This window comes from Oryctolagus cuniculus, chromosome 17, assembly GCF_964237555.1.
Source record: "Oryctolagus cuniculus chromosome 17, mOryCun1.1, whole genome shotgun sequence".
Taxonomy (NCBI): Eukaryota; Metazoa; Chordata; class Mammalia; order Lagomorpha; family Leporidae; genus Oryctolagus; species Oryctolagus cuniculus.
Genome location: NC_091448.1, coordinates 43,329,445 through 43,352,049, shown reverse-complemented (window position 1 = coordinate 43,352,049; position 22,605 = coordinate 43,329,445). Strand labels below are relative to the sequence as shown.

General features: G+C 60.6%; 1 protein-coding gene across 3 annotated transcripts in view; it reads right to left on the bottom strand.

The window, feature by feature from the left end:
• Positions 1–213: 213 nt before the first annotated feature.
• The window catches only part of KSR1 (kinase suppressor of ras 1), a 155,655-nt gene continuing 133,263 nt past the window's right edge, over positions 214–22,605 (bottom strand). Inside the window, exons 10-21 of one of the 3 annotated variants that reach the window (XM_070061100.1) lie at positions 21,936–22,101; positions 20,120–20,161; positions 17,678–17,732; positions 17,083–17,137; positions 15,802–16,181; positions 13,868–13,964; positions 10,956–11,089; positions 10,260–10,391; positions 9,230–9,365; positions 5,902–6,035; positions 4,117–4,197; positions 214–2,593 (exon numbers count right to left, since the gene is read on the bottom strand). In XM_070061100.1, coding sequence (XP_069917201.1) covers positions 2,515–2,593; positions 4,117–4,197; positions 5,902–6,035; positions 9,230–9,365; positions 10,260–10,391; positions 10,956–11,089; positions 13,868–13,964; positions 15,802–16,181; positions 17,083–17,137; positions 17,678–17,732; positions 20,120–20,161; positions 21,936–22,101 — 1,491 coding nt within the window. In that variant the 3' untranslated portion in view covers positions 214–2,514. The remainder of the gene's footprint in view (positions 2,594–4,116; positions 4,198–5,901; positions 6,036–9,229; positions 9,366–10,259; positions 10,392–10,955; positions 11,090–13,867; positions 13,965–15,801; positions 16,182–17,082; positions 17,138–17,677; positions 17,733–20,119; positions 20,162–21,935; positions 22,102–22,605) is intronic. The other 2 variants (XM_070061101.1, XM_070061099.1) reach the window with 2 other exon arrangements.

Genomic DNA, 22,605 nt, shown 5'->3' with positions numbered 1-22,605 from the left:
ACCTCTTCTTTGGAGGGGTTCCTTAATCCCGAGAGGGGCTTCACCCACCCCGACCCCTCTGTTCCGCACGGTCCCAGGCACTCAGGGGACGCCGCCTGTGGTGCGAGCGCCAGGGCCCCTTGGCAGGACTTTATGTGTGTGGCTTATTCACTGGCTCACTAGCTTGCAGGTGTGTTCTTGCCAGCGGCAAAAAAACCCAAGCGATACGGCTTGTTTGTTCGTTAATACTAACCATTTTAATTTAAATTAATAGCATTTCTGGAAGACAAATGCAGCTGATAGAAAATATAAAAACTTTTCCTGTACAAATTTTACATCACATTCAAAAAATGCAAGTGTGAGCCTTGCGGCCGCAGAGGCTTGCTTTACACGCACTGTTGACGCCCTGGCTCCCAGCCGCCTCTCGGCGCGGGCTCTGCCCCACCGCCCAGACCCTCCCAGGATGGGCTTCCGATGCCCTGAGTGAGCACAGGGAGAAGCGGCACAGGATGGCAGAGGGTGTTCGGACCCGGTGACGCGCGGAAGCCAGTTTTGCTACAGGCCGCTCACAGTTAACTCTGAACCAGCATTGGTTCAAGACCTTGCGTTAGACAGCTTGGGAGCCACAGGCTTCGGGGCGAGGCTGGGATCGAGGGGTGCCTCGAAGGGCTGAGCCCTTGGAAGCTCCCAGGGGGCCCTTCTCCACCTCCTTCACAGTTGGCTGTGGGGGCTGAATTCACAGTATCTGTCATTCTCCACGTGTTTCCAAGGCAGGCATGTCTTCCGCACCTCGATTCACAGTTACTTCAATAAACAGGGCAGGGGGACCGGGGCGGGGTTTCCGTAAATGACAGGCAGTGCGGAGGGGACAGGCCCAGAGCCGGGACCTGTGAGGGGAACGGGGACTGTGTCCCTAGTAGCTTCCCAGCGGCCAGCCCCTGAAGGCAGGGCCCGAGTTCGCTGCAGTACTCGGGAGAGAACGCCCTGCACATACCGGGTTCTTGTGGGCCGCATCACCGTCAGGGCATGTAGAAGGGTCCAGTCCGCGAGACTGAGCAGCGTGTCCACAGCTCTGCTCTCATCCGAGGGAGGAGTAGGGTCTCCGGGGGGAAGTGGGAAGGTGCAGGTATGTGGGAGGGGTCTGCCCCCACCACGGTGGCTTTGGGGTCGTGGGGACCTGGGGATGAGGGCGACCTCATGCAGTCTCTACAGGGCTGAGCCCACTGCCGACAGGGGCTCTTTCCTCCTCGGCACTGGCTGGAAGGGGTTAAGAGGCCCAGGGCCTGGGCATCCGTGTGCTGGCCTGGGGAGCAAGAGGCAGCAGAGGGGCGCATTTCAGTGCTGATCCAGCCTGGATCTGGGCGGGCAGGCTCGGAACACTGGGGCCTTGCTGGTGCTGGCGTGGAGGAAAGGCGCCCGGCCGGCCCCACGCCCTCCCGGACCCCCTTGTGCTTTCCGGATTTGGAGCCTGACCCTCCCCCCACCCACCCCCCGCCCCGGCCCTGGCACCCTTGCTGCCACTGGGAACCTGTCTCTGGGGGACGCTTTCTCACTGACGGGTGGGCAGAGGTTCCCTCAAACCCAGCCCCTGCTGCTGGCTGAAAGGGGAACAAGTGGGAGGCCTGGTGGCACAGGGAGGCTCACCTGCTAGGTGAGTCTAAAGGAAAGGGGTAGCGGACAAGTCGGGGCTGGGCAGGGACGGGACGGGCAGTTCTGGAGCCCCTGGTGCGACTGGAGAAGGGGTTCTCCAGGGCTCAGGGGCCTCTGCTGTCTTCCCGCCTCCACACATGCAGCCCTCATGCCAGCGCCAGTCGGGGACAGGGATGTGGCTGGAGCTGAGGCCCTGTGTCCCATGGCTTTGGTGCCTGCCGGGGGTCTTCATGCAAGCAGCACACATGTACACATCTCTGGCTCTTTGGTCACCTTGCAGCAGAAACCATGGCTGGGAGTCGACATTGTGGGGGGGTAGATTCTGCCAGGAAGGGGAACCCAAGCTCTCTGGGAACTGCTGACCCCATCACCCAAGGTGGCTCCTAGCCAGGGTTTCCTCTGTGGGACAAGGAGGGGCCGGCATCGCTCTAACAGGGAGACGCCCCACTGCTGGGGTTCAGGCTTGAGGCTTCGCTTTTGCCTGGCCGTGTGGGCCCCTCACTGCCTGCAGCGTCGTCCGGAGCAGTGGCCACTTCCACCCTGCTGGCCGCGGGCCTGCGCCTCTGCACGCACTGCTTTAATTATTCCCTACTGTGAAACATCAAGTTCACGCAGCGGGCACATGCGTGTCGTCAGCTGTCGTTCAGTACAGGGTGAGCTGGTGGTGGCGTCCGTGTCGGGGGAAAGTGCAGTGGCGGCGGCTGTGTGTGTGGTGTGTGTCGGGCTCCAGAAGCCTGGGGCTCCGTGGACGAGCAGTCCGGAGTGGGCCCCTCGCACTCCCGGGCCATGGCGCTGGGCAGGCAGAGCGTCCATCTGTCGTGGTGGAGGTCTGGGGTTTTAGCAACACGTTTTAAACAAAGACAGGAGCAGAGATTGCACGGCCGGCTACATCTTTGGATTACTGGACTCCAGGACCCCCAGGCCAAACCTTTCAAAGCGGGGCACAACTTTGCTGCCGTTAATGCTGCAAAGAGGAACAAAGACATGGGTCACGGCCCCGCCGGCGTGGGTGAGGAGGAGGGAGACACCTGTGAGGAAGCGGGCGGGGGACCCAGCCCGCACCAAGAAGTGAGAATGATTGCTCTGCCCCTGGTCATGCTGAGTCCCCGGCACCAGCACGCACAGGCACCGCCCCGGGCTCTCTTCCACATTGGCTTCTCACTTGCACCCCAGGAAAGCTCTTGCTCCCCGTGGAACTGGGAGAGAAGAGACCTGGCTCCCAGGGTTGTGCCCCTTCTAGAAATGGCTGTCAGTGGCGGGGGGCAGCCTGGGTTGCGGGGTGAGAGGCCGAGAGCCGGCCTGGGCAGGTCTTGTTGGGGGCAGGGTGAGAATCTGTGTTTAATGAGCAGTGCGCTGCCGACTGTGGGCAGCCCACAGGGCGGACTCGGGGTCTGGTCTGGGGAGTACGGGCGGAAGTGGTGAGTAACTTCACCCTGCTGGGGCAGCTGCTTGGTTTTCCTGACTGAAATAGCCTGGGGCACCCTCTGCATGAGGACAGCTTCTCGGGGCGTGTGGCTGGGGACACAGGCCTCTGCAGCTGGGGTCCTGCATGGCGACAGAACTCTGCACCCAGCCCCCACAGAGGCCTCTGAGTGGCTTAGATCATTGCACTCCTTGAGGGACGAGATCCCCACGGGTTCAAAGCCAAGGCAAGCCCCCACCCCTGCATTCAGAACACACTAGGCCGGGAGACCCGTCTCATGAGGGTGTTAGTAGGGGAAAGAGACCCATCCCCCCTCCACAACAAGGCAGCCCCCGGAAGGAGGAGGACAGAAACCAAAGTCACGTCCAGGAAGGCGTTAGAAGCTGCTGGAACCGCCTCGCGGGCGAGCCCGGTTAGTGGGATCCTCTGCGGGGGTTACTCGGCACACGTGGGCCGTGTGGACAGGGGAGCAAGCGGAGAAGGCTGCAGGCAGCGAGGGCGTCCCTCGGGTTAGTGCCCGCGTCTTGTTTTGCGTTTTAGTAGAATCTCAGCGCCGAGTTGTCGATTAGGAGGGAGCAGCCCCCGGTGCATGCAAGGCAGCCAGGCCTACAACCTACGGGAGGAAAAGAGAAGAGGGAAGAGCGTGTCAGAACCGGAGTTTGTGGGTGTCTGGGGCTCAGAGGCACGGCCGGCTCGGAAGGGGCCTGGGAACAGGGCGCGTCTCCGAGCCTCCCCAGGGTAGCTGCAGGCTGTGACTGACAGACGGCCGTACAGCCCCTGCGCCTGGGAGCCGAGCCCTATGCTCCCTGGATTCTTTCTCAGGCTCTGGCCTTGTTTCCCTGGGTGCCCTCGGGCTGGAGCCTGAGAAAGAGGGACGGGCCCTCTGCCCACCACTGAGGCCTTGCCGCGTGCCGTGATGGTCTCTGAGCCCCCGAGGGAAGTGACAAGGCCGTGTGGCACTTTGCGCTCATGGGAATGAAACACAGGCGAGGAAGCTGGGGTGCAGGCGGCGCAGGAGGCAGGTGCGCTGGGGATGGCACAAGCGGAAACAAGAGTAAACACACTATTCCTCCAGAACCGGACAGCAGTTCTTAAAGTCGGCGTGGCCATATCGTCCTTTCCCGGAGTAGCGGCTCCGCCAGCGACTGCCGGTGCCCCCGGGGCAGTCCGCCAGGCGGGGAGGGGGCGAGGGAAGGGCGCGGTCCAGCCCAGCAGGCACCAGTGGACAGCGGAGGAGTCAGGACAGCGGCAAAGGGGAGGACGGCGGCCAGGCCAGCACATCCGCCGCCCCCCAGAACAAAGCGCCACAAGACCAATGGGAAAGAAAAGAGAAAGTGAGAATTAGAGACGAGTAGACAGTGGAAATGTGGACATTGTGACCAGTGGGTGTGGAGAGACTCATTCGCTGGAACTGAGGGTCCTGGGCAGGCAGCACCCTCCTCCCCCACCCCCCATGTGTGACTCCGTTTCCCGCCTTTGAGGTGAAAGGGTGCACCCCCGGCGTTTAGGGAACTGGAATCCTCTCCTGATACCAGCGCCCACCTAGTGCAGCCTTCTCTTTCATGGATGGGAAAACCAGGGCCCAGGTTGTTAACCAAGGGGCCCACGGGCTCCGCTGGGGTGGCTCCTGCTCAAAGCCAGCTCCATCATCCCTCACCTGGACACCCTCACCCTCGCCCTGGGGTCCCAGGGGAGCCCTGGGCTTTGTCACGGAATGCAACACATGGCAGTCACTGCCTCGACTGCTGTGTTCCTGGGGCCGGTGAAGCAGGAGTGACGAGTCTGCGTGTGGCCCCACAGAGGCTCCACCGCGGCAGCGGCTACCTGCCTGTCTGTGCCTCCTAACACTGCAGACTCCCTGTGGGCGGAGTCCCAGCCTTGGCCGTCTGTGTCTCCCTGGGCGCACAGCAGGTGTGCAGCAGTGGTGGAGTAAGAACGCCAGCCTCTAATGAGTAGATTCTGTCGCTCTGTGTTTGTAGGGGAGGGGACTTGAATCCCTCCAAACAGCAAAACACTGCACATGACATGACGCAGGGAGCTAGAGCCCTCCTGGACCCTGCCACTGGCCCTGCCCAGCCATGTCTGCCGCCTCTCTTAGGTGAGTTTGCCTACGCTGGCCCTGGGTTTGGGTAACCAGTGGGCCGGCCTCCCCTCACGAGGTCTTTTAGAAAGTGTCCTGGGCCTCAAAGCCACCCCTTTCCTCCGGGAGTCCAGCCTGCACCTGGTTCGGCGCAACCCACAAGTGGTTTGGGGAAAAGAAGTTCTTGTGAGTGTGAAAGTTGCAGGAGACAGATTCGCATGGCGGCGTGTGAGGGGCACGGGCCAGCTCCTGGCTGACGTGGTGTGTGCGGCTGCTCCCGCGCTACAGGTGCACGGCTGAGTCACAGTGACGGACACAGAGCTCACTTGCACTTCCCTTATGTCTCGCAAAGCTTGAAATATTTCTGACCTGGCCCTTGACGGCCCTAGATCGGGTCCCACACCTGCTTTGTACAGCCAAGGAAAGCAGGGCTCTGAGGACAGGCCTTGTCCAGATCCTCGCGGAGGGTGGGAGCAGGCCCGGGACAGACAATGCAGGAGAGGGGAGTGTGGCGGCACAGGGGCCGAGGGCCGTGGGCAGAGCCCACCCGCATCAGCGCACCACACCCACCCCAGTGCTCTGGCCCTCTCCGCCCCTTCCGGAGGGATGCTGGTGTCGGCGCTGGTCTGAAAGAGATTTGTAATTTTTCACAGATGCAAACTGAAGGTTTTAAAGCCTGACAAAGGGAGTCTCCAATCAGAGGCACAGAGGCAGGCAGTGAGCTGCCGGGGCCTGGCGGGCAGGGTCGGGCTCGGCGAGGGGTACTTACTCAGCTGACTTCCAGAAGTGGCCAGGGTGGGAGAGCCGCCGGTTCAGCTTGGGCAGTTTCTCCAGCATGTCCATCAGCAGGCTGAAGCTGGGTCTCCCCTGCAGGTCGAAAGCCCAGCAGGCAGACAGGATCTCCTGCAAACGGAGCTGGCGTCAGCGGGGTCTGTGCTGGGCAGGGTGAGAGCCGAGAAGCGCTCGTGCCTCCAGTGCAGGAGCTGGCCTCCGCACTTTGCTTCCTGGCCCCCAGCCCTTAAGGCCGAGTGCACAGTACCCATGTTGAACAGAACGGCAATGGGAATGAAACCAGAAGTGGGGGCTGTTAGCTACAGAGGCTGGGGGTGACAGGGAGGCTGATGGGCAGGAGCAGCCGCAAGGCCGGCAGGACGCTGATCCACTGCGACATCTTGCTGCCTGTGAGGACACAGCACCCCCCTTTCCTTCCGATTTGGGCAGGAGGCTTGCACAACACAGCCACATGGATTTGCAGCGTGGGCTTTTGTTCTTAAATATGACTGGGTCCCGTGGGGTTGTCTGCGTATCAGGGAGACCAGAGACTGCACAGATAAATAGATCAGAACGCTGTCTCTGGAGGGGACGTGTGTGTGCGTGGGTTAAGGACACCACTTGGGATGCTTGCACCCCGTAGTGTAGTACTTGGGTTCAAGTCTTGGCTGTGCTTCCAGTTCCAGCTTCATGTTAATGGGTGCCTGGAAGGCAGCAGGTGGTGGCCCAGGGAATGCGGCTCCAGCCACCCCTCGGGAGACCTAGCTTGAGTTCCTGGCTCCTGGGTTTGCACCGGCCCAGCCCTGGGCTGTTGTGGGTAACCATCAGTGCTAAAGGCTATCTCTGTCTCTCAGATAAACATATAAAAAACAAATCAACAAATAAGTTCTTGAAAAGATAATTTCTGAATCAAAACATTCAAAGTGATAGAAGATAAAAATCCAGAAAATTCTCCAGCGTTTGGACCCAGTTTTGGAAAGGGATGGAAAATACAAGATTCTGTATTTCTGTATTTGATACAGAGGCTCGCTAGGAAGGACTGAATTTTAATGGGAATTCCCAAAACAGAAAACAAATAACAGGGTAAGAAATTATCAAGGGAATAATAAAAGCAAATTTTGCCAGAAACTTGCAAAGGAAACAGGAACTTTCACTGCTCACTGAAGAAAGAGAAAATAGCCGCCAACCAGCCTCTGCTCTGCTCATCTGCAGTTTCACAGGTCCTGCGCACGTACATAAAGAACAAGGGCAACAAAAGGTGGAGAGAGAGAACCCACAGCAGAGCAGGATCCCTGAATTATTTTATTATTATTATTATTATTATTATTATTATTATTATTATTATTATTATTTGACAGGCAGAGTTAGAGAGACAGAGAGAAAGATCTTCCTTCCGTTGGTTCACCCCCCCCAAATGGCTGCTATGGCTGGAGCTATGCTAAGCCAGGAGCCAGGAGCCAGGTGCCGCACTTGGGCTATGCTCCACTACACTCCCGGGCCACAGCAGAGAGCTGGACTGGAAGAGGAGCAACTGGGACTAGAACCCGGCGGCCATATGGGATGCCGGCACAGCAGGCGGAGGATTAACCAAGTGAGCCACGGCGCTGGCCCCAGGATCCCTGTATTCCTGTCAGTGTAGAGTCCTGGCATGAAGCCACCACAGTGACTGCGTTAGGCAGGCAAAGGTTCAGAGTTGACTTCTCATGCATCCACCGAGAGGAGGATTCACTCTCACTTTGCCGGAGTGCAAGTAGAGAGGAAGACGAGAGAGAACAGTGCCAGTAACCCAAGTCCGACTGAACACAGGACAGCAGGCCCAGGACCCACTGGTTCAGACCACAGAAATGAACAGAACAGACTCCACCCAATGAGGAGAACGCAGAAGGAGCTAAAGGCTCCATGAATAAGATGAAAGTGTTCTTGCAGCAAGAAAAAAGGCAGTTAGACACTACTGGTAAAACCTAAAACCGTGCAAGGAAGCCTTGTGTAGACGACAAAACTGAGGCTTTGATTAACGGAAGTGGAAGAGGAGAACCCAAGGTGACAATGACGTAATCCCAGGAACTGCCTGCCCACGGCCGCTGGCACTCAGTCACCCTAACGGCACAGACGCTGCTCACTGTCCAATTGCTTGCAGACACAGAATGGAATACATAACCACGGAGACACACATCAACTTCCACAATAACTGTTCCAAGAGAAAGCTGACCAGGGTTGAGCGCCTGGGGCACAGCGTAAACCCCTCTGGCTGTTGGAGCTTGCCCTACATGCCCAAATCCTTAGATAAAATTATGAACTCCCGAGTGCCTCAAAGCGTAAAGCAGTGCCAGCACTCTCCTCCCAAGGTGCCCACGGCTGTGCCACTGTGGAGCCGAGTTCAGCTGGCCGTGGTCCAAGAGCCCAAGAGCGTCAGGGGGGTCTCCACATGCTCCCCTGCCCACCACGGAGAGCCCGCTGCTGGCGCTGGAGACCAGCACCCCGAAGGCATTCTGGGAGGAGTGGAACTGCAGATTCCGCACTTCCACCAGAGGACACAGTGGCTCAGACGGAACCTCTCTGTGAGCCTTCAGCTGACGGATCCTGGAGGGAGACGATGGCTCAGTCCTGGGCCTGTCCAGAGGGTGCACGAGGGGTCCTGCCCACCTGCTTCATGACAAGAAACCGCCTCCAGAGAGACCTCAACCTGGACCCGGGCTGGGCAGCCACAGATGCCATGGGAACTTCTTAGCTGTTCTGCCCCAGTCCTGGGACTCAGGAACACACAGCTGTCACCAATCACACCGAGAACACCGATTCCTGACATCTTCCCGTGTGACTGCACCGTGACAAGGAAGTGTGGAAGTGCAGAGCAGTCACTCGAGAGAATCTGTCCGGCAGTGAGAAGTCATAAACTGCCAAGTTTGCCATGGAAACTTCAAGAACAGTCAAGAAAGAAAAGTGTTCTAAAGATTTGATGTCACAGCATAACCTCACTGTATTTTAAGGAGTGTTATTTGAAAGACAGAGGTAGATGTCTCAGCTGCGGGTTCACTTCCCAAATGCACACAATAGCCAGACAGAAGCCAGGAGCCCGTATCTCCCTCTAGGGTGGCAGGGACTCAGGTATTCGAGCCATCACCCGCTGCCCCCAGGATGTGCACTAGCAGGAAGCTACCGTCGGGGATGGAGCCGGATCTGAACCCCGGCACTCCAGCATGGGGCGGGGGCCTTGTAAGCAGTAGCTAAGCCCTGCACCCGACGCCCACTGCAGCGTGTATGATTTGACTCTATCCCGACACCTCTGGGTGGCAGGGCCCCTTGCCGCCCCACATCCTGCGGCTACTCACGCTGACTTCCTTCCCCAGGTTGATGGAGGCCAGGATGCGCTTCATTCCTTCCCCGCTTCCAATCTGCCAGATCAGGGCCTCGGCGGCCTGGGTCTTGAAGGGCCAGTCCCGTGCTTGGAGCTCATACCAGATGGTCCTGCAGAGACCCGGGCCCCCAGGTGAGCTCCCAACCTTCCTGCACGGCACACATTGAGGTCCTGCGGGCAGGGCGTGAGGAACCTTCTCCGGCCCTTCTCCCCCTCGAGGCACTGGGGATGCTGGAGGAGGTGGGCTCCGCGCTCCGGCCTCTGCTGTGGGAGCCAGGCTTGATCAGAGCGCCCCGGGCAGGAGGCCAGCCCTGCCATGATCGAGCTGTAAGATGCTGGTCTAAGGAAGGTGACAGATGTCCCAGGACCAAGACTGCCAGTGCACCTGGCACTGGGAAAGTGACCCAGTGGGAGGGACACCCCGAGAGACTGGAGTGAGGCTGAGAGGTGGCCGGCAGCCCCGCCCCCTACACGCACTGTCCCAGAGGCTGTCACTGACACCTGAAGGGGCGGCAGGTGTAACGCACCATCTCAGGAGTTTGCTTTGTTGATGTTATACTGAGACGGAAATATTTTTTCCATGTGCTGGGTTAGGTAAAAAGTTTCAAAACTCACTTCATCTGCTTCCTTTTCTTTCTCAACATTGCCCATGGATGGGGCCCATGGGATTGTCTGTAGATCCTGCACCCCGTGGTGCACCTGAGGCCACTGGCAAGACAGGCAGTGCTCCCAGGCTGGTGGGGGGGTCCAGGGGAGCACCCCGAGGGCCAGCGGATGAGCCTGAGCCCAGCATCAGGCACTCCATGATGCTCTGGGGTGGTGTCTGAGGTGCTATGATTTCCCTCGTCTTACGGGTGGGGAAACGGAAGGTCAAGGACGTGGTCGCTTGGGTAGCAAGCAGCAGAGCCACGACTCAAACCCAGGGTTGTTCTCACTCCACAGCCCAGGCTCAGAACAGCTCAGCCCACACCTCCCCTGGCCCTGGAGCACCCGGAGCCGCTCACCCGAACGCATAGACGTCAGCAGCTTTGGAGAACGGCAGCTGGTCCTCGTCCTTCCCGGGCGTCATCTCACGCACGATCTCGGGCGCCAGGTAGCACAGCCAGTCATGGGACAGCTTCAGCTGGTTCTCACGCCTGCGGGCCGGGGCACCAGCACAGGACACAGGCCCTCAGGCAGGCAGCACAGGCCCGTCTGGCTCATAACTGCCCCAGGGGGCAGCAGAGTCCACCACACACGAAGCAGCAACAGCATGCGGACTCTGCACTCGCAAAGGCACTGGGGGCCGCTGCTGCAGAGCCACAGCCAGGTTTTCTAGGAAAGTGGTCAGAGCACGGGGCCTGGCAGGGCCCGGCTCTCTACGCCAGCTGGGAGGTCTCTGGCATTCTGGGGTGGCGGCAGGTCACCCCACATGCTCGGGAGGAGCACTGCCCCCTGTTGGCCTCTTTGATATCTGGGTCAGTAACATCTGATGCTCCTCCTCATGCTGGGGATGTGACCCCTGGTTCCTTGCCAAGCTGGGAGCAGCCAGGGAGGCAGGGAAGGACCCCGTCTCCCAGGGGTTAGCCTGGGACGCAGTGCTACGAGAGACCGGAGCACCTGGCTGTCCCCGGGGGGAGGTTGCTCTTAGCCACGTGCAGCCCGCGTGCCCGGGCCGCGGTGGGGTCCCATTCCCAGCCAGCACCCCCTGGTCCACTCACCGCTCCTCTCGGAACACTCCCGAGATCCCAAAGAGCCCAAAGTCCGTGATGACCACTTTGCCGTTGTCGTAGAAGACGTTCTTGGACTTGAGATCCTTGTGCACAATGCCCTTGGCGTGGAGATAGCCCATGCCCTGCGAGAGAGCCAGCCTTGCGTCAGGGGCAAGGGACAATGCCTGGCTGGAGGCGGTGCTCAAACCCCCTCATCTCATCATGACAACCCGAGCCTGGTGCTGCAGCTGGGAGCCCTCTCGCCCCAAGCCCCAAACCACACCGCGGTTCCAGCAGCCAAGTCTGTGCCTTTCCACACCACTGTACCACACTGAGAGCAGCCACCTCAACGGGGTAGGTCCAAGGGGTAGCCCAGAGTTGGGGGGGGGGCAGGAGGGCAGGGCATACGAAGCAGTGATGCCACCCAGGTTAAGACACAAGGGGGCTGGCGCTGTGGTGTAGCTGGTTAGTCCCGGCTGCCCCACTTCTGATCCAGCTCCCGGCTAATGCACCTGGGAAAACAGCAGAGGACGGCTCAAGTGCTGTGCCCCTGCACCCATGTGGGAGACCCAGATGAAGCTCCTGGTTCCTGGCTTCAGTCTGGCCCAGACCTGGCCACTGCAACCGTTTTGGGAGTGAACCAGCAGACAGAAGACTTCCGTCTCTGCCTCTCCCTCTTTGTAACTCTGCCTTTCAAATAACGACACAGAGGTCCGGCAGGAGCTGGGGGCTCCACTCAATTTGCACCGCTGGTGTCTGCTCCCTGCAGGGCGAGGGCTCAGCCAGGGCTACTTGGGGCCTTCCCTCTGGTCCCCAGGCTCCCAGGTGGCCGTGCTTTGGTAGGAGCAGCCTGGGGCCAACACTGAAATCCAGGTTAGAGTGGACATTAGCGCACTCTTAGCCACGTGGCCTCACTTCCTCATTGGTACCGGGTACTGTTTGGACTGAACACCAAGGGCAAGGCACTCTGACACAGCACAGTCTCACCCAGGCCAGAGCCCCCTGTATCTCGATGCCACAGCCAAAGCAGCCGTCCCTGTGTGCTCGGATAACACAAACGTCAGCCCCTCCCTGTCTCCCTGGTGGCGGGGGCATGCTAGGGCAGAGGGCGGGCAGGTGACACCCAGGGGAAAGCGGGCCACGCACACATGTTCAGGAAACAGAATGAACTGTGAGGCAGATGCAGACAGAGCTCAGGCCAGCAGTCTGGGGAGCACCAGAGAAAAATCTAACACAGCACACCCCCTGCTCCGAGATAACTACTTCCCCCAAGCTTGCTGGGCGCCATCGTCCCCCAGCAGAGGCGGGCTGGGAATTCCAGGAAGGCAAAACCCGCTCCTTCCCAAAACTCTGTCCTGAAGGTCACACGGCCCTTGACCCACCTGTCCCCTTCCCAAACCAAACCAAGGTTCAGGCTGCCCCAGGAGCCAGACCGAGCCAAAGAGGCTGTGTGACTGAGGACAAGGTGCTGTGCCTCTCTGAGCCTTATATACAAAACAGCCGTCAGCCTCAAAAGGCCAGGGTCAAGAGACAAGACGGGAAGCCCTGGAACTCCACAGCGGCTGCAACAGAAGCCAGGCCCCTTTCCACTGAGCCGCCCTTCAAAGCCCTAGCGCGGACTGCAGAGAGGCCGCGGCTCAGCACTCCCAGCTGGGGAAAGGGGGCCGTCTCTCAGCCCCTCGGGATGGAAACCCAGCAAGCCAGCAGAGGCAGCTGCGGCTCTGGGGCTCCAAAGCCTTTGGCAACCTTTCGCCTCTGCCCTGGAGGGGTGCGGGTGGCTCAGTACTCAGACGCCCCCGTGTTCCCACACCGAGGAGGGCGGAAGGGGGCAGGGCCCACGATGTCTGGGGCAAAAACGGAGCCGTGGTGATACTGCAGCTCCCCCCAGCCCCTCCAGAGGCAGGAACGGGGAGTTTTTGTCTCAGAAGTACAATTCACCAGTTCAGCCGTGTGGAAGGGGCTAGGGGAAACCTTGGTCAGCCCACAGGCACCATGGAGATAACCACAAAACGGAGGGGAGGAAGACAGGGCAGGAGGGAGACAGGAGATGGAAGACGCAGGAAAAGGGGGCACGCTGGTGGGGAGAAAGCGTTCACACCCAAAACAACAGGAACCAGGGAGCGCAGGAGGAGCCCACCCCCCAGGATCCAGGTTTTTCTGTGGGGCTGCTTACTGCTAACTGAAGCAACAAATGGATTTATTATTTCTTAAAAATGGTCAAAGAAAGGAAAAAAGTAGGGGCTGAAGCAGTGGTACAGTGGGTAAAGCTGCCACCTGCAGCGCTGGCATCCCATATGGGCACCAGTTCGAGTCCCTGCTGCTCCTCTTCTGATCCAGCTCCCTGCTAATGCCTAGGAAAGCAGCAGAAGATGGGCCAAGTGCTTGGGCCACTGCCACCCTTGTGGGAGATCCACAAGGATCTACTAGCTTAGGCCTCATGCAGTGCCCTGGCCGTTGCAGCCATCTGGGGAGTGAACCAACAGATGCAAGACCTGGGTGGAGCTGCAGGCCTGTCTCATGAAGCCTGGATCTGAGAGCACTAAGGAGCACACGGGAGTCCTGTGCCCCCGGAAGTGAAATTTCACACCCCGACCCCTGCCAAGGGCCGGGCCCCATGCCCACTGAGCTCTCCTCGGATTACTGCGTTCCATTCTGGCACCCGCCCAACCAGGGGTGACACAGGGAGCCCCATTTCACAGTGGAGGGGGCTGAGGCTCACAGAGGACAAATAACCTGGCCCAGGTCGCTCGGCCGCTATGGGTGGGACTTGCCCCGGCCTAGAGGCTGCCGTACCCCTGGTCCACATCTGTCAGTGCTGAGTGAGTGGGGTGGCTCTGAGTGGCCCAGCGGGAAGGAGATGGGGCCCACGCGGGGAGCACTGCAGGAGAGGAGCAGCGGACGAGCGGGAGATGCCCTCTTACCTTGATGATCTCCTGCGCGATCTGCCTCGTCTTGTTGATGTCCAGGGACGTCTTGGGGTCTCTCACAAACGAGTGCAACGTCCGCCCCTTGCAGAAGCTGTGGGGGTACTGGGGGTCAGTCGGGTCCGGGCTGCTGTGGCCTCACCCACCTGCCCGTTGACTCTCGGTCAAAGAACCCTTTCCTGCTGGGCCTGGCCTGGCCGCGCGCACGTGGATATACACACAAGTACGCGGATACCACATGCACGTACATGGACACACACGTGTGCATATATATATACATGGATGTGCACACACATGAATGGATGCGTACACGTATGTACACACACACACACACACACACCCTACAAGAGGAAACCCAGCTCATCAAAGCTCCCAGTAGCTTCGAGCGGCCCAGCCTCAGGAGGTTCAAGGCAACACCACAACCCCCAGAACTCAGATGGGAAGAAGGCAGCCTCTCGGGGCTGTGGTCGGACAGCACAGAGGGTCAGGGGCTCACTGTGGAGAGCCCCATTGCTGTTTTCATTGTTTGTTTGACCCTTTTCTTACAGTGAAGGGGTGTACGAGGAGGAAGGGGGGAGGCGTGTGATCCTGGAAATGGAGCGTGCATCAGTCAGGACCCAGGAGAGGCGGGCTCGCCCCAGCTGGTGCCGGACTGGCTTCTAGGAAGGGTCTCCAGGTGCCTGAGAGCTGGGGGGGGGGGCAGGGTCTCCCCGCCTGGGCCCCTCCTTCCTCAGTGTATTCTAACACACGTGCAAGACCTCTGTGTGTGCTGTCTCGCTGTGGCACTACGGTGTCTTCTGGAAAGAGGTGAGAGAGGGAGGGAGGCAGGAGGATGGACAGAAGGAGGGTGACATGGCGGGCTGCTGGGGTGGCTGAGCCGGGCACCGTGGTCAGGATCCCTAATTCTGCCTCAGGAGGAGTGGCGTTATCGCGAGGCTTAGCGGACCTGGTGGGTGTGGCTTCTGTCTCTAATAAGTAAGCAAAACGCCAACCCATTTTTGCTTGCTGGACAAAGTTTGAGAAGAGAGCTCTTTTCAAAGGGCAGGATCCAGCTATGGGGAATGACCACAAGGGTTCTTGGGCTGAAGGAATTAAAGCGAGTTTTAGTGTCTTCTCAAATTTTCTGCAAACCCCCAATCTCTCTAACGACCTCATGTTACTTTCCCCGATTTTCAAAGTAAACGATTTCTTAAATGCCACAAGCAGACAGGCTTCCGTCTCACAGCCCCTGGGGCTCCGGGCACAGGGCCACTCTTGGACCACGGGGCGGGGGGGTAGGGGAGCTGACGGACCCCCTCTGGGGTGGAAACAGGTGGTTACAAATGCCCACCCCGAGCCAGCCCAGACCATGCCCTCACTCAAGTCGAGAATGAGCGAGTCTGCTAGGACGCGGCGAGGAGCGCTGCTTAGACGGAGTGGGAGCCCTGACATCGGCTCCTGAGACGCCAGGGCCCAGCCACGGGGCTCTGCTCTCACTCACGTCACGCTGGTGGCCTGACTCTGCAGGTGGGGCAGGGTTACATGCAGGACCTGCCCAACAGCCCGCTGTGGAGCCGCGTGCTGAGAGTACTGCGCAGGGTCAGTGACGAGAGTGAGGCGTGCCCCAGCAGGACCGGGGGGCGTGTTTGTAGAGGGCAGCTGGGCAAACCTCTGCGTGTTCCTGGAGGGGACGCACAGTGGCAGTGCCTGTGCCAGGGGGAAGCGCCCTGCAGGGCTGGGAGCTCCGACTGTGCAACTTTTGGGACCGTCGACTTCTCCCTGACCCGAGAAGGCGTCCTCTTAGGTCATGACGCTTTTCCGTCGGTGGGGTCCGGCCGCGGGGCACTCACGCCCGCTTTGGGCTTTCTCCTCTGCGGGTCTCTGTTGGACACGGGCACACCCTCTAGCATTCACCCAGGTGACGGGGCTCCGGGGGATGGGCAGGCGGGTACCTGGTGATGATGGCCAGGTGGGGCGGGTTCATGCAGGCGCCCATGAACAGCACCACGTTCTCGTGCCGCGTCTGCCGGTAGTTCATCACCTCCTTCTTGAACAGCTTCAGGTGGTCCTGGTTGTGGCCGTCCATCTCCAGCAGGCGGATGGCCACCTCGCCGTGCCAGCGGCCCCGGTGCACGCGGCCCCAGCGGCCCTGCCCGATGGGCTCGCCCAGCTCCACCTGCTCGAAGGGGATGTCCCACTCCTGCAGGTACACGCTGGTCTGGCTGGCCTTGCGGGAGATGGGGCCGCGCCAGGGCCGCCGGGAGCTGGGCAGGTCGTCCACCTCGTCCTCGTCATCTTCGGCCTCTGACCTCCCCGCCTCCGGCTCCTCAGCCTGAAAGGGAAGCGGGGGGATGGGGAGGGCGGCAGGTCTGGGCGCGGCCACTTCTCGGCCATTTCCTGGAGACCTCCCCGGGAGATGGGTGAGATGCACGGGGACAGAGGCACTGGCTCCAGCTGCAGCTCCGCGCTGGCCTGCCGTGCACCGGGGACACGTCTGTCACTTGGCTGCACCGGGCCTCAGCGTTCTCATCCACGAAACGTGCCAGCAGGCCCAGGCGAGCACACTGCCCTGTGTGCTGCTAACACTCCAAGGTCTACCTACAGGAACGTCTACCACTTAGGGGAGGGGCTGGTGCTGTGGCGTAACAGGAAAGCCGCCGCCTGCAATGCGGCACCAGTTGGAGTCCCGGCCACTCTACTTCCTATCCACCTGCTGGCTGATGGCTTGGGAAAAGCAGCGGAAGATGGCCCAAGTATTTGGGTTCCTGACACCCACATTGGAGGCTGGGATGAAGCTCCTGGCTTCTGGCTTTGACCTTGCCCAGCCCAGGCCATTGCATCCATCTGGGGAGTGAACCAGCAGACGGAAGATCTCTTTGTCTCTCCCTCTCTCTCTCTGTAACTCTTTCAAAACTCGCCGTGCCATACTGTGTGGCCGGGGCCCAGGCTCAGCCAACACTTTTGGTCAAGGGTCCAAACAGCGGTTCTCGGCCCTGGCTATCATCGGGATCACCAGTTCCTGCCCCTCCCACACTCACTGAACCAGTCTCCCAGGCCAGGGTCGGAATTAAACGTCAAAAACAGCAATGCAAGGGGAAGCTGGCTGTGCTGCACACCTCACCACCCTTCCCTGCGTCTGTAGCTGCCGGGCACCCATTCAGCCCCAGACCCCCAAGGGCTCTGAGATGAGGGCGGGGAGCAGAGAGAGAGCCCCTGCGCGTCACCCTACTCACCTCCGCTCCAGGAGCCTCCAGTGTGTCCACGTCGGCTCCAGGCTGCTCGTCGGGCCTAAGAGTAAAGCAGCCTTGGTCAAGGAGGCCCCGAGGGAGGGCTGCTCTGCTCTGCGCCGGGCGGGGGCAAGAAGCCAGCAGGCCTGGCCAGGGCACGGACTCTCCCAGCAGTGGGAAAGGCAAACAGGCAGGAGGCAGAGGGCAGGCCCTTTCTGGCCTCAGCCCTCCCCAGGCTGTCTTGAGACGGCCGGGCACACGAGCTGGGCAGTAACCAGCACGGCCCCTCTCCTACCTGGCACTCGGGACATGGTGCCAGAGCACAGGCACAGACCGGGCCTCTGACAGCCTCACCCCCCAACAGAGCCGGCCCTGGGACCTTTGGTGGTGCCTTAACCCCCAGCCTGCCACCTTCTCCAGTGGGGTCAGCACCATGGGGGAAAGCAGGGCTCTCGTCTGCCAGTCCCGGGTGACAAAACGCAGCCCCCTGGTGCTGAGTGCCCCACGGGCAGGCAGAGGCAACGCTCGGGCGACTTAGCCTGAGGAGCATTCGGGCCAGGCCAGAGCCATACAGGTGGGACCGGGGGACAGGGATGCCTACCGGTCACCGTCGGCTGTGTCGGGGGGCGGCGCTGTCTGCGGGAAGGCCGAGATGTCTGGAGGAAACAGGAAGCGGACACAGCATTAGCCCACCTCTCCAAGCCCCACGAGACCCACGCTTGACACCCAGCAGCCTGGGGGGCCGCCCCTCACCTCAGCGTCTGCCACCCCCACCAGTCCCACTTGTGCTCCCCCCTGGAACCTTCCGTGGGCTCAGCACCAGCGGCACCTGCTTCTGCCCACACAGCTCTGGTCTGGGAAGGACGGTGGGCGGGGGTGGAGACTCCCAGGCCAACACCTGTCCCCTGTGGCCCAACTGCCCCTGCATCAAGTGTGTAGCAGCCACGTGGGCGGAGCCGCCCCTCTGGGGGAGGGTCCCTCTGTGGGGTGGCAGGGCTGGCCGTAACCACCTTTGAAGGTAGAGATGGGGGCGGGCGTCTGGCACAGCAGTTAAGACACCGCTTGCCTCCCACCCCCAACTGCCTGGGTCTGAGCCCCAGCTCTGCTTCTGATCCAGCTCCTTGCTGATGTGCACCCTGGGAGGCAGAGGGTGACGGTCCAAGTGCTGTCTGCCACCCACATGGGAGGCAGCCCTAGATGCAGTTCCTGGCTCCTGGCTCTGGCCAGACCCGGCCACAGCTGTTGTGGGCATTTGAAGAATGAACAAGAGGTGGACGATCTCTCTCTTTTTCAAATAAAAATAAAATAAAATAATAATAATAATAATAATAGTAATAAAACAAAGCAAAGAGACTCCTTCACTCAGGCCGGCGGAGTGGCCGACAGGACTTGCAGGTGGCTCAAGTGAGGCTGAGGGTCTCCAGGGCAGAGGCCCCACCCCCTGGGCTTCTGGGGTTGGGCCGCGGGGGAAAGAGCTCATAGTCTGTCCAGCAGGGGGCGCGAGATATGGCCCAGATGTGTGTGGGTCCCTGTCCGAGCACAGGAAATCCCGCACGCAGGGACAGCAGGACCCATGGTCACCGCTGTGCAGAACCGCAGTGCCACAGGCGCCCAGGATGGGTGTGGCTGCCCATGACCCCCCTTTCAGCAACAAGAGAGCCCACGCGTGGCAGTGACTCAAGCTGTAACAGCTTCTCTCTTGCCTTCCTGGACACAGTCCCTCCCTCCCCAGCGCTTCCTGGCCCTACTGTGGCTTCCTCCACAGTGACCTCTGAAGGTCATGGGGCCAGAAGTTGAGGCCTCTGGGACCTCGCAGACTTGGGGAGCGTGATAGAAGCCGTGGGGCTTCTTATCAGGGGGACGCATGCACGTGCCCGCCAGCCTGTGGGCTTGCCCTGGCACCAGGATGGCTGTGGTGGCCTGCCCATTTCCCCACCTACAAGCGCCCGGGTGCAGGGACACCGCCCGCCTGGGGGAGGAGTGTGCAGAAGAAACACCCGAGAGGGAAGACAAAACGCCTCTGGACTCATCCTTTGCCGTAGAGGTTGAGAGCTTTGCGCATTCTGTTCCCAGACATGCCCACGTTTTTAACAAGAATACATTGCCTTCCCCTGGACATAGCTTCCGGGCGGGACAGGCCCTTCTGGAAGAAGAGCCATGTCTCCCCAGTGCCCTGGGGTAGTCCCCTGTCCCAGAGCTAAGGTGCCCAGCCACTCACAGGAGCCTCCACGGGGCAGGCCCCAGGCCCCTGACGGCTGCCAGTCTCCACGTGCTCGGGCAAAGCCATAACACTCCAAGCCAGCCCTCTCAGAGAGCCAGGCTGGGGAACAGGAAGTCCTGCGATGACCAGACCTCTGTGGCTGCAAAAGGAGGTTGCTTTACCTGGAGGCACCCCGTTAGCTACAGGCTGTCTGAAACACCTTACAGCCAGCATGTCACCACCTTCAGTTGATCAACTCCTTCAAGGCTGGGATATGGTCAAGTGTAAAGGCTGGCACATGGCACGTGTGCAAAAGAATCAACGGATTGTCTTACTGAACCCAACAGTTTTCAACTCTGCCATAAGGAGGCATTTCCAATGATGACCAGCAGATGGCACTGTGCAGTAAGGCACAGGGAAGCCCGCTGAACACATGGAGCCTGCAAACCTACTCAGCTTGCATCTCTTCTCTAAGACAGGTCCAGTGTCATTATGCAGGGATGACAGGGTGACAGATGCTTCTAAAGCATCAGCCAGAAGTCCTATCTCTCCATTCCGCAAGCCAGGGTTATAGCCCTGTCCTGCCACCTCCCAGCTGTGTGACCTTCAACAAATGGACCGCAGTGTCAGTGCAGGACAGCGTGGTAAGGGCATTGCCCATCACCAGGACACATGCCCTGCCCCCTGCCCAGCCTCAATGTGTAGTCAGCTCTCAAAGCAGGTGGAGGGACACTCAAGCACCTCCATGGATGGGCACACAGAGAGGGAGAGGGCGCCTGGGTGAGCCGGACAGAAGGGGGTCACAGCCAAGGGGCAGTTAGTGGGGCCATGCAAAAGACTCACCTGGGAAGATGAACTGCTGTCTATGATGAATGAAGTAGGCAGCTTTAAACAGAAGAGGAGGTGAGTCTCACACACAGAGAATGGCAAATGCAGAGGCTGGTTACTGGGCTAGGACAGCCTGATCCCACTTGCCCCACCCCAGGGGGCCTGGAAGGGACAGGCACAGCCATGCAGGGAGGCGGGAGCAGCAGGGGAAAGACGGGCACTGGCAGGAACCCCAGGATGAGGGGTTCGCACAGAGGACTGGGGGTCCCGAGACCCAGCCCCGCGGCCACCTTGCCGCAGAGCCCGGCCAATGCCCTTCTCTGTGAAATACACGTGAGCCCAGGAGGGCTGCACACCCAGGGGGACACGGGGACTCTGCAGAGGACAGCCTCCTCTCCGTGTCTCCTCACCTCTTCCTACCTGCGGCCCCCCAAAAACCCAACTTCTCCCTTAAGTGGGACTGCACGGGACGCAGTGGGGTTCTAGAGGCCAGGGCGGAGTGTTCTGACTCCCAGACTCTGGGCCCTGGGCAGGCAGGGGCTGGCTGGCTCGCCAGCTGCGTCCCTCTAAGGGCGGTGATGTGTAGCCCACTCCCAGGTCATCCTTGAGGATCAAGGCACAGCACAGAGCCAGGGGGGCCCCAGGAGGTATTCCTTCCCCATCACTGGGCTGGCCCGACCCCAGGGGGCTGGCACCCCTGGTGTTGCCGGGAGCAGAAAGAGGGATGGAGAGAGGCGTCTACAGGGGACAATGAGGCCTGGTCCAGGGACAGCAGGGAGAGTGGAGAAGCTTTGCTGGTCTGAGGCTCCCTTCCCTTCGGGAGCTGCAGCAAGAGGCATGACCTCGGAGTGTCAAACGGGCAGGGGCGTGGGGCAGGGGTGGGGTGGGGAGGTTAATCAAGGGGTGCGGCTCAGCCATGGGAGGGGTGGGGGTGCTCTGCTGATGCGTTCAAGTGCGTGACGGCCAGTGCGTGCACGTGAAGGCAAAGGGACAGGCGAAAAAGAGGAAGTCCCACAAAACGCCAGGGGCCTTGCGAAGCTGGGCTCAGAGAGGCGGCCCAGCCTCCTGCTGGCTGTGTGGCCCCAGTCCCCAGTCTCCTGGCACAGGAAGAGCTGCACCTGGAACTCCAGGACCCAGTGACGGGGCCTGACCCGGACCGGGACTACAGTCAAACAAAGGCTGAGCCCCACCGCGAGGCCGCGGCAGAGCCACTTCCCTGGGCTCCCGATAGGCAGTGCCGGCCAGTGCGGTGGCAGCTGAGGGCAGGGCAGGCCGGCACCGCGACACCTCCCTCCACGCCTTGGGGCAGCCAAGCCAGAGGCCTGCTCCGCTCCACCTGCAGGACACACGCCCTCTTTCCACAGTGGGGACCACTGAATTCCCACTTGCGGTGGTCTCCCTGCTGCACAGAAAGGGAGGGAGAGCTCTCCCTGTTCACAGAGCAGATGGGCGCTGGGGCCCAGATCCCTGCCCCGTGCCTGCAGCACCTCCCGCGAGCTCAGGGCCTGGTCCTGGGGGGAGACACGGAGACTGCGACAAACCCAGGCTTTGTGTCACAGGGACTGAGTGTCAGAACTGGCTCTGCCACTTATGGGCTCCTCTGCACAGGGCAAGCTGCTCCCTGTCCCAAACCTCAGGGGCCCCATCTGGTAAATGGGTGTGGCCGCAGCATCCAGCCCAGGGCTTCGTGCTGGAGGCCCCCGGCAAGCGCTCCAGGAAGGGCAGCTCCCAGTGGCCCCAGCAGGGCTGGACCTGGAGCCTGCCGGGGTCTGCTGAGAAGGGGGGTCTGACCCCGGCCCTGAGGGCTGGGCAAAGCCCCGAGGGGTGGTACCTGGGAAGTTGAACCTGCTGTCCCGCTGGCCAGGTGAGGGGTTGGGTGGTGTGGTGGCGCTGGAGGGGTTGGACGTCGGGAAGGGCGCCGGCGAGGAGGGCGTGGAGGAGGTGGTGGACGACGGGTTACTGCTGGAGTCCAGGTGGTTCATGGCCGGAGGATGCTCCTGCAGGACCAGAGCCGCGGGCGTGGGTGGGGCTGTGCTGCCCGGGGCCCCTCTGTCCCTGACGATGACCTTTAGTCTCATCCTCAGGCAGGGTGGCGCACAGACGGCCTCCCTCACCCTTCCTAGCTCAGCACAAACACGCTTCGCTGAGGACGGGCTGAGGCCAGGCTCCTCCTCCTCATCCGCCCATAGCTCCCAGCCGCTCAGCAGGGCATTGTAACTACAGGTTCTCCACTACCCAACACCGTGCATCCTGTGTGGGCAGGGTGCTCGCCACAGCTCAGCCTCTGACCACGGTTCAGCCTACTACGCGCCACGGGCTCTGCTGTGGGAGAGCAGAGGCACCCAGTGTTTGTCTCTGCAAACCTTGCTGTCCCCAGTGAAGTCCCATCAACGGAGGACTCCCAGAACCCACAGGACACTGCAGACCCTGCAGGCGGCGGTGGCTGGGGCTGCTGCCGGCACACACCTTGGAAGCGTTAAGAATTTCAGAGCTGTAAGGAG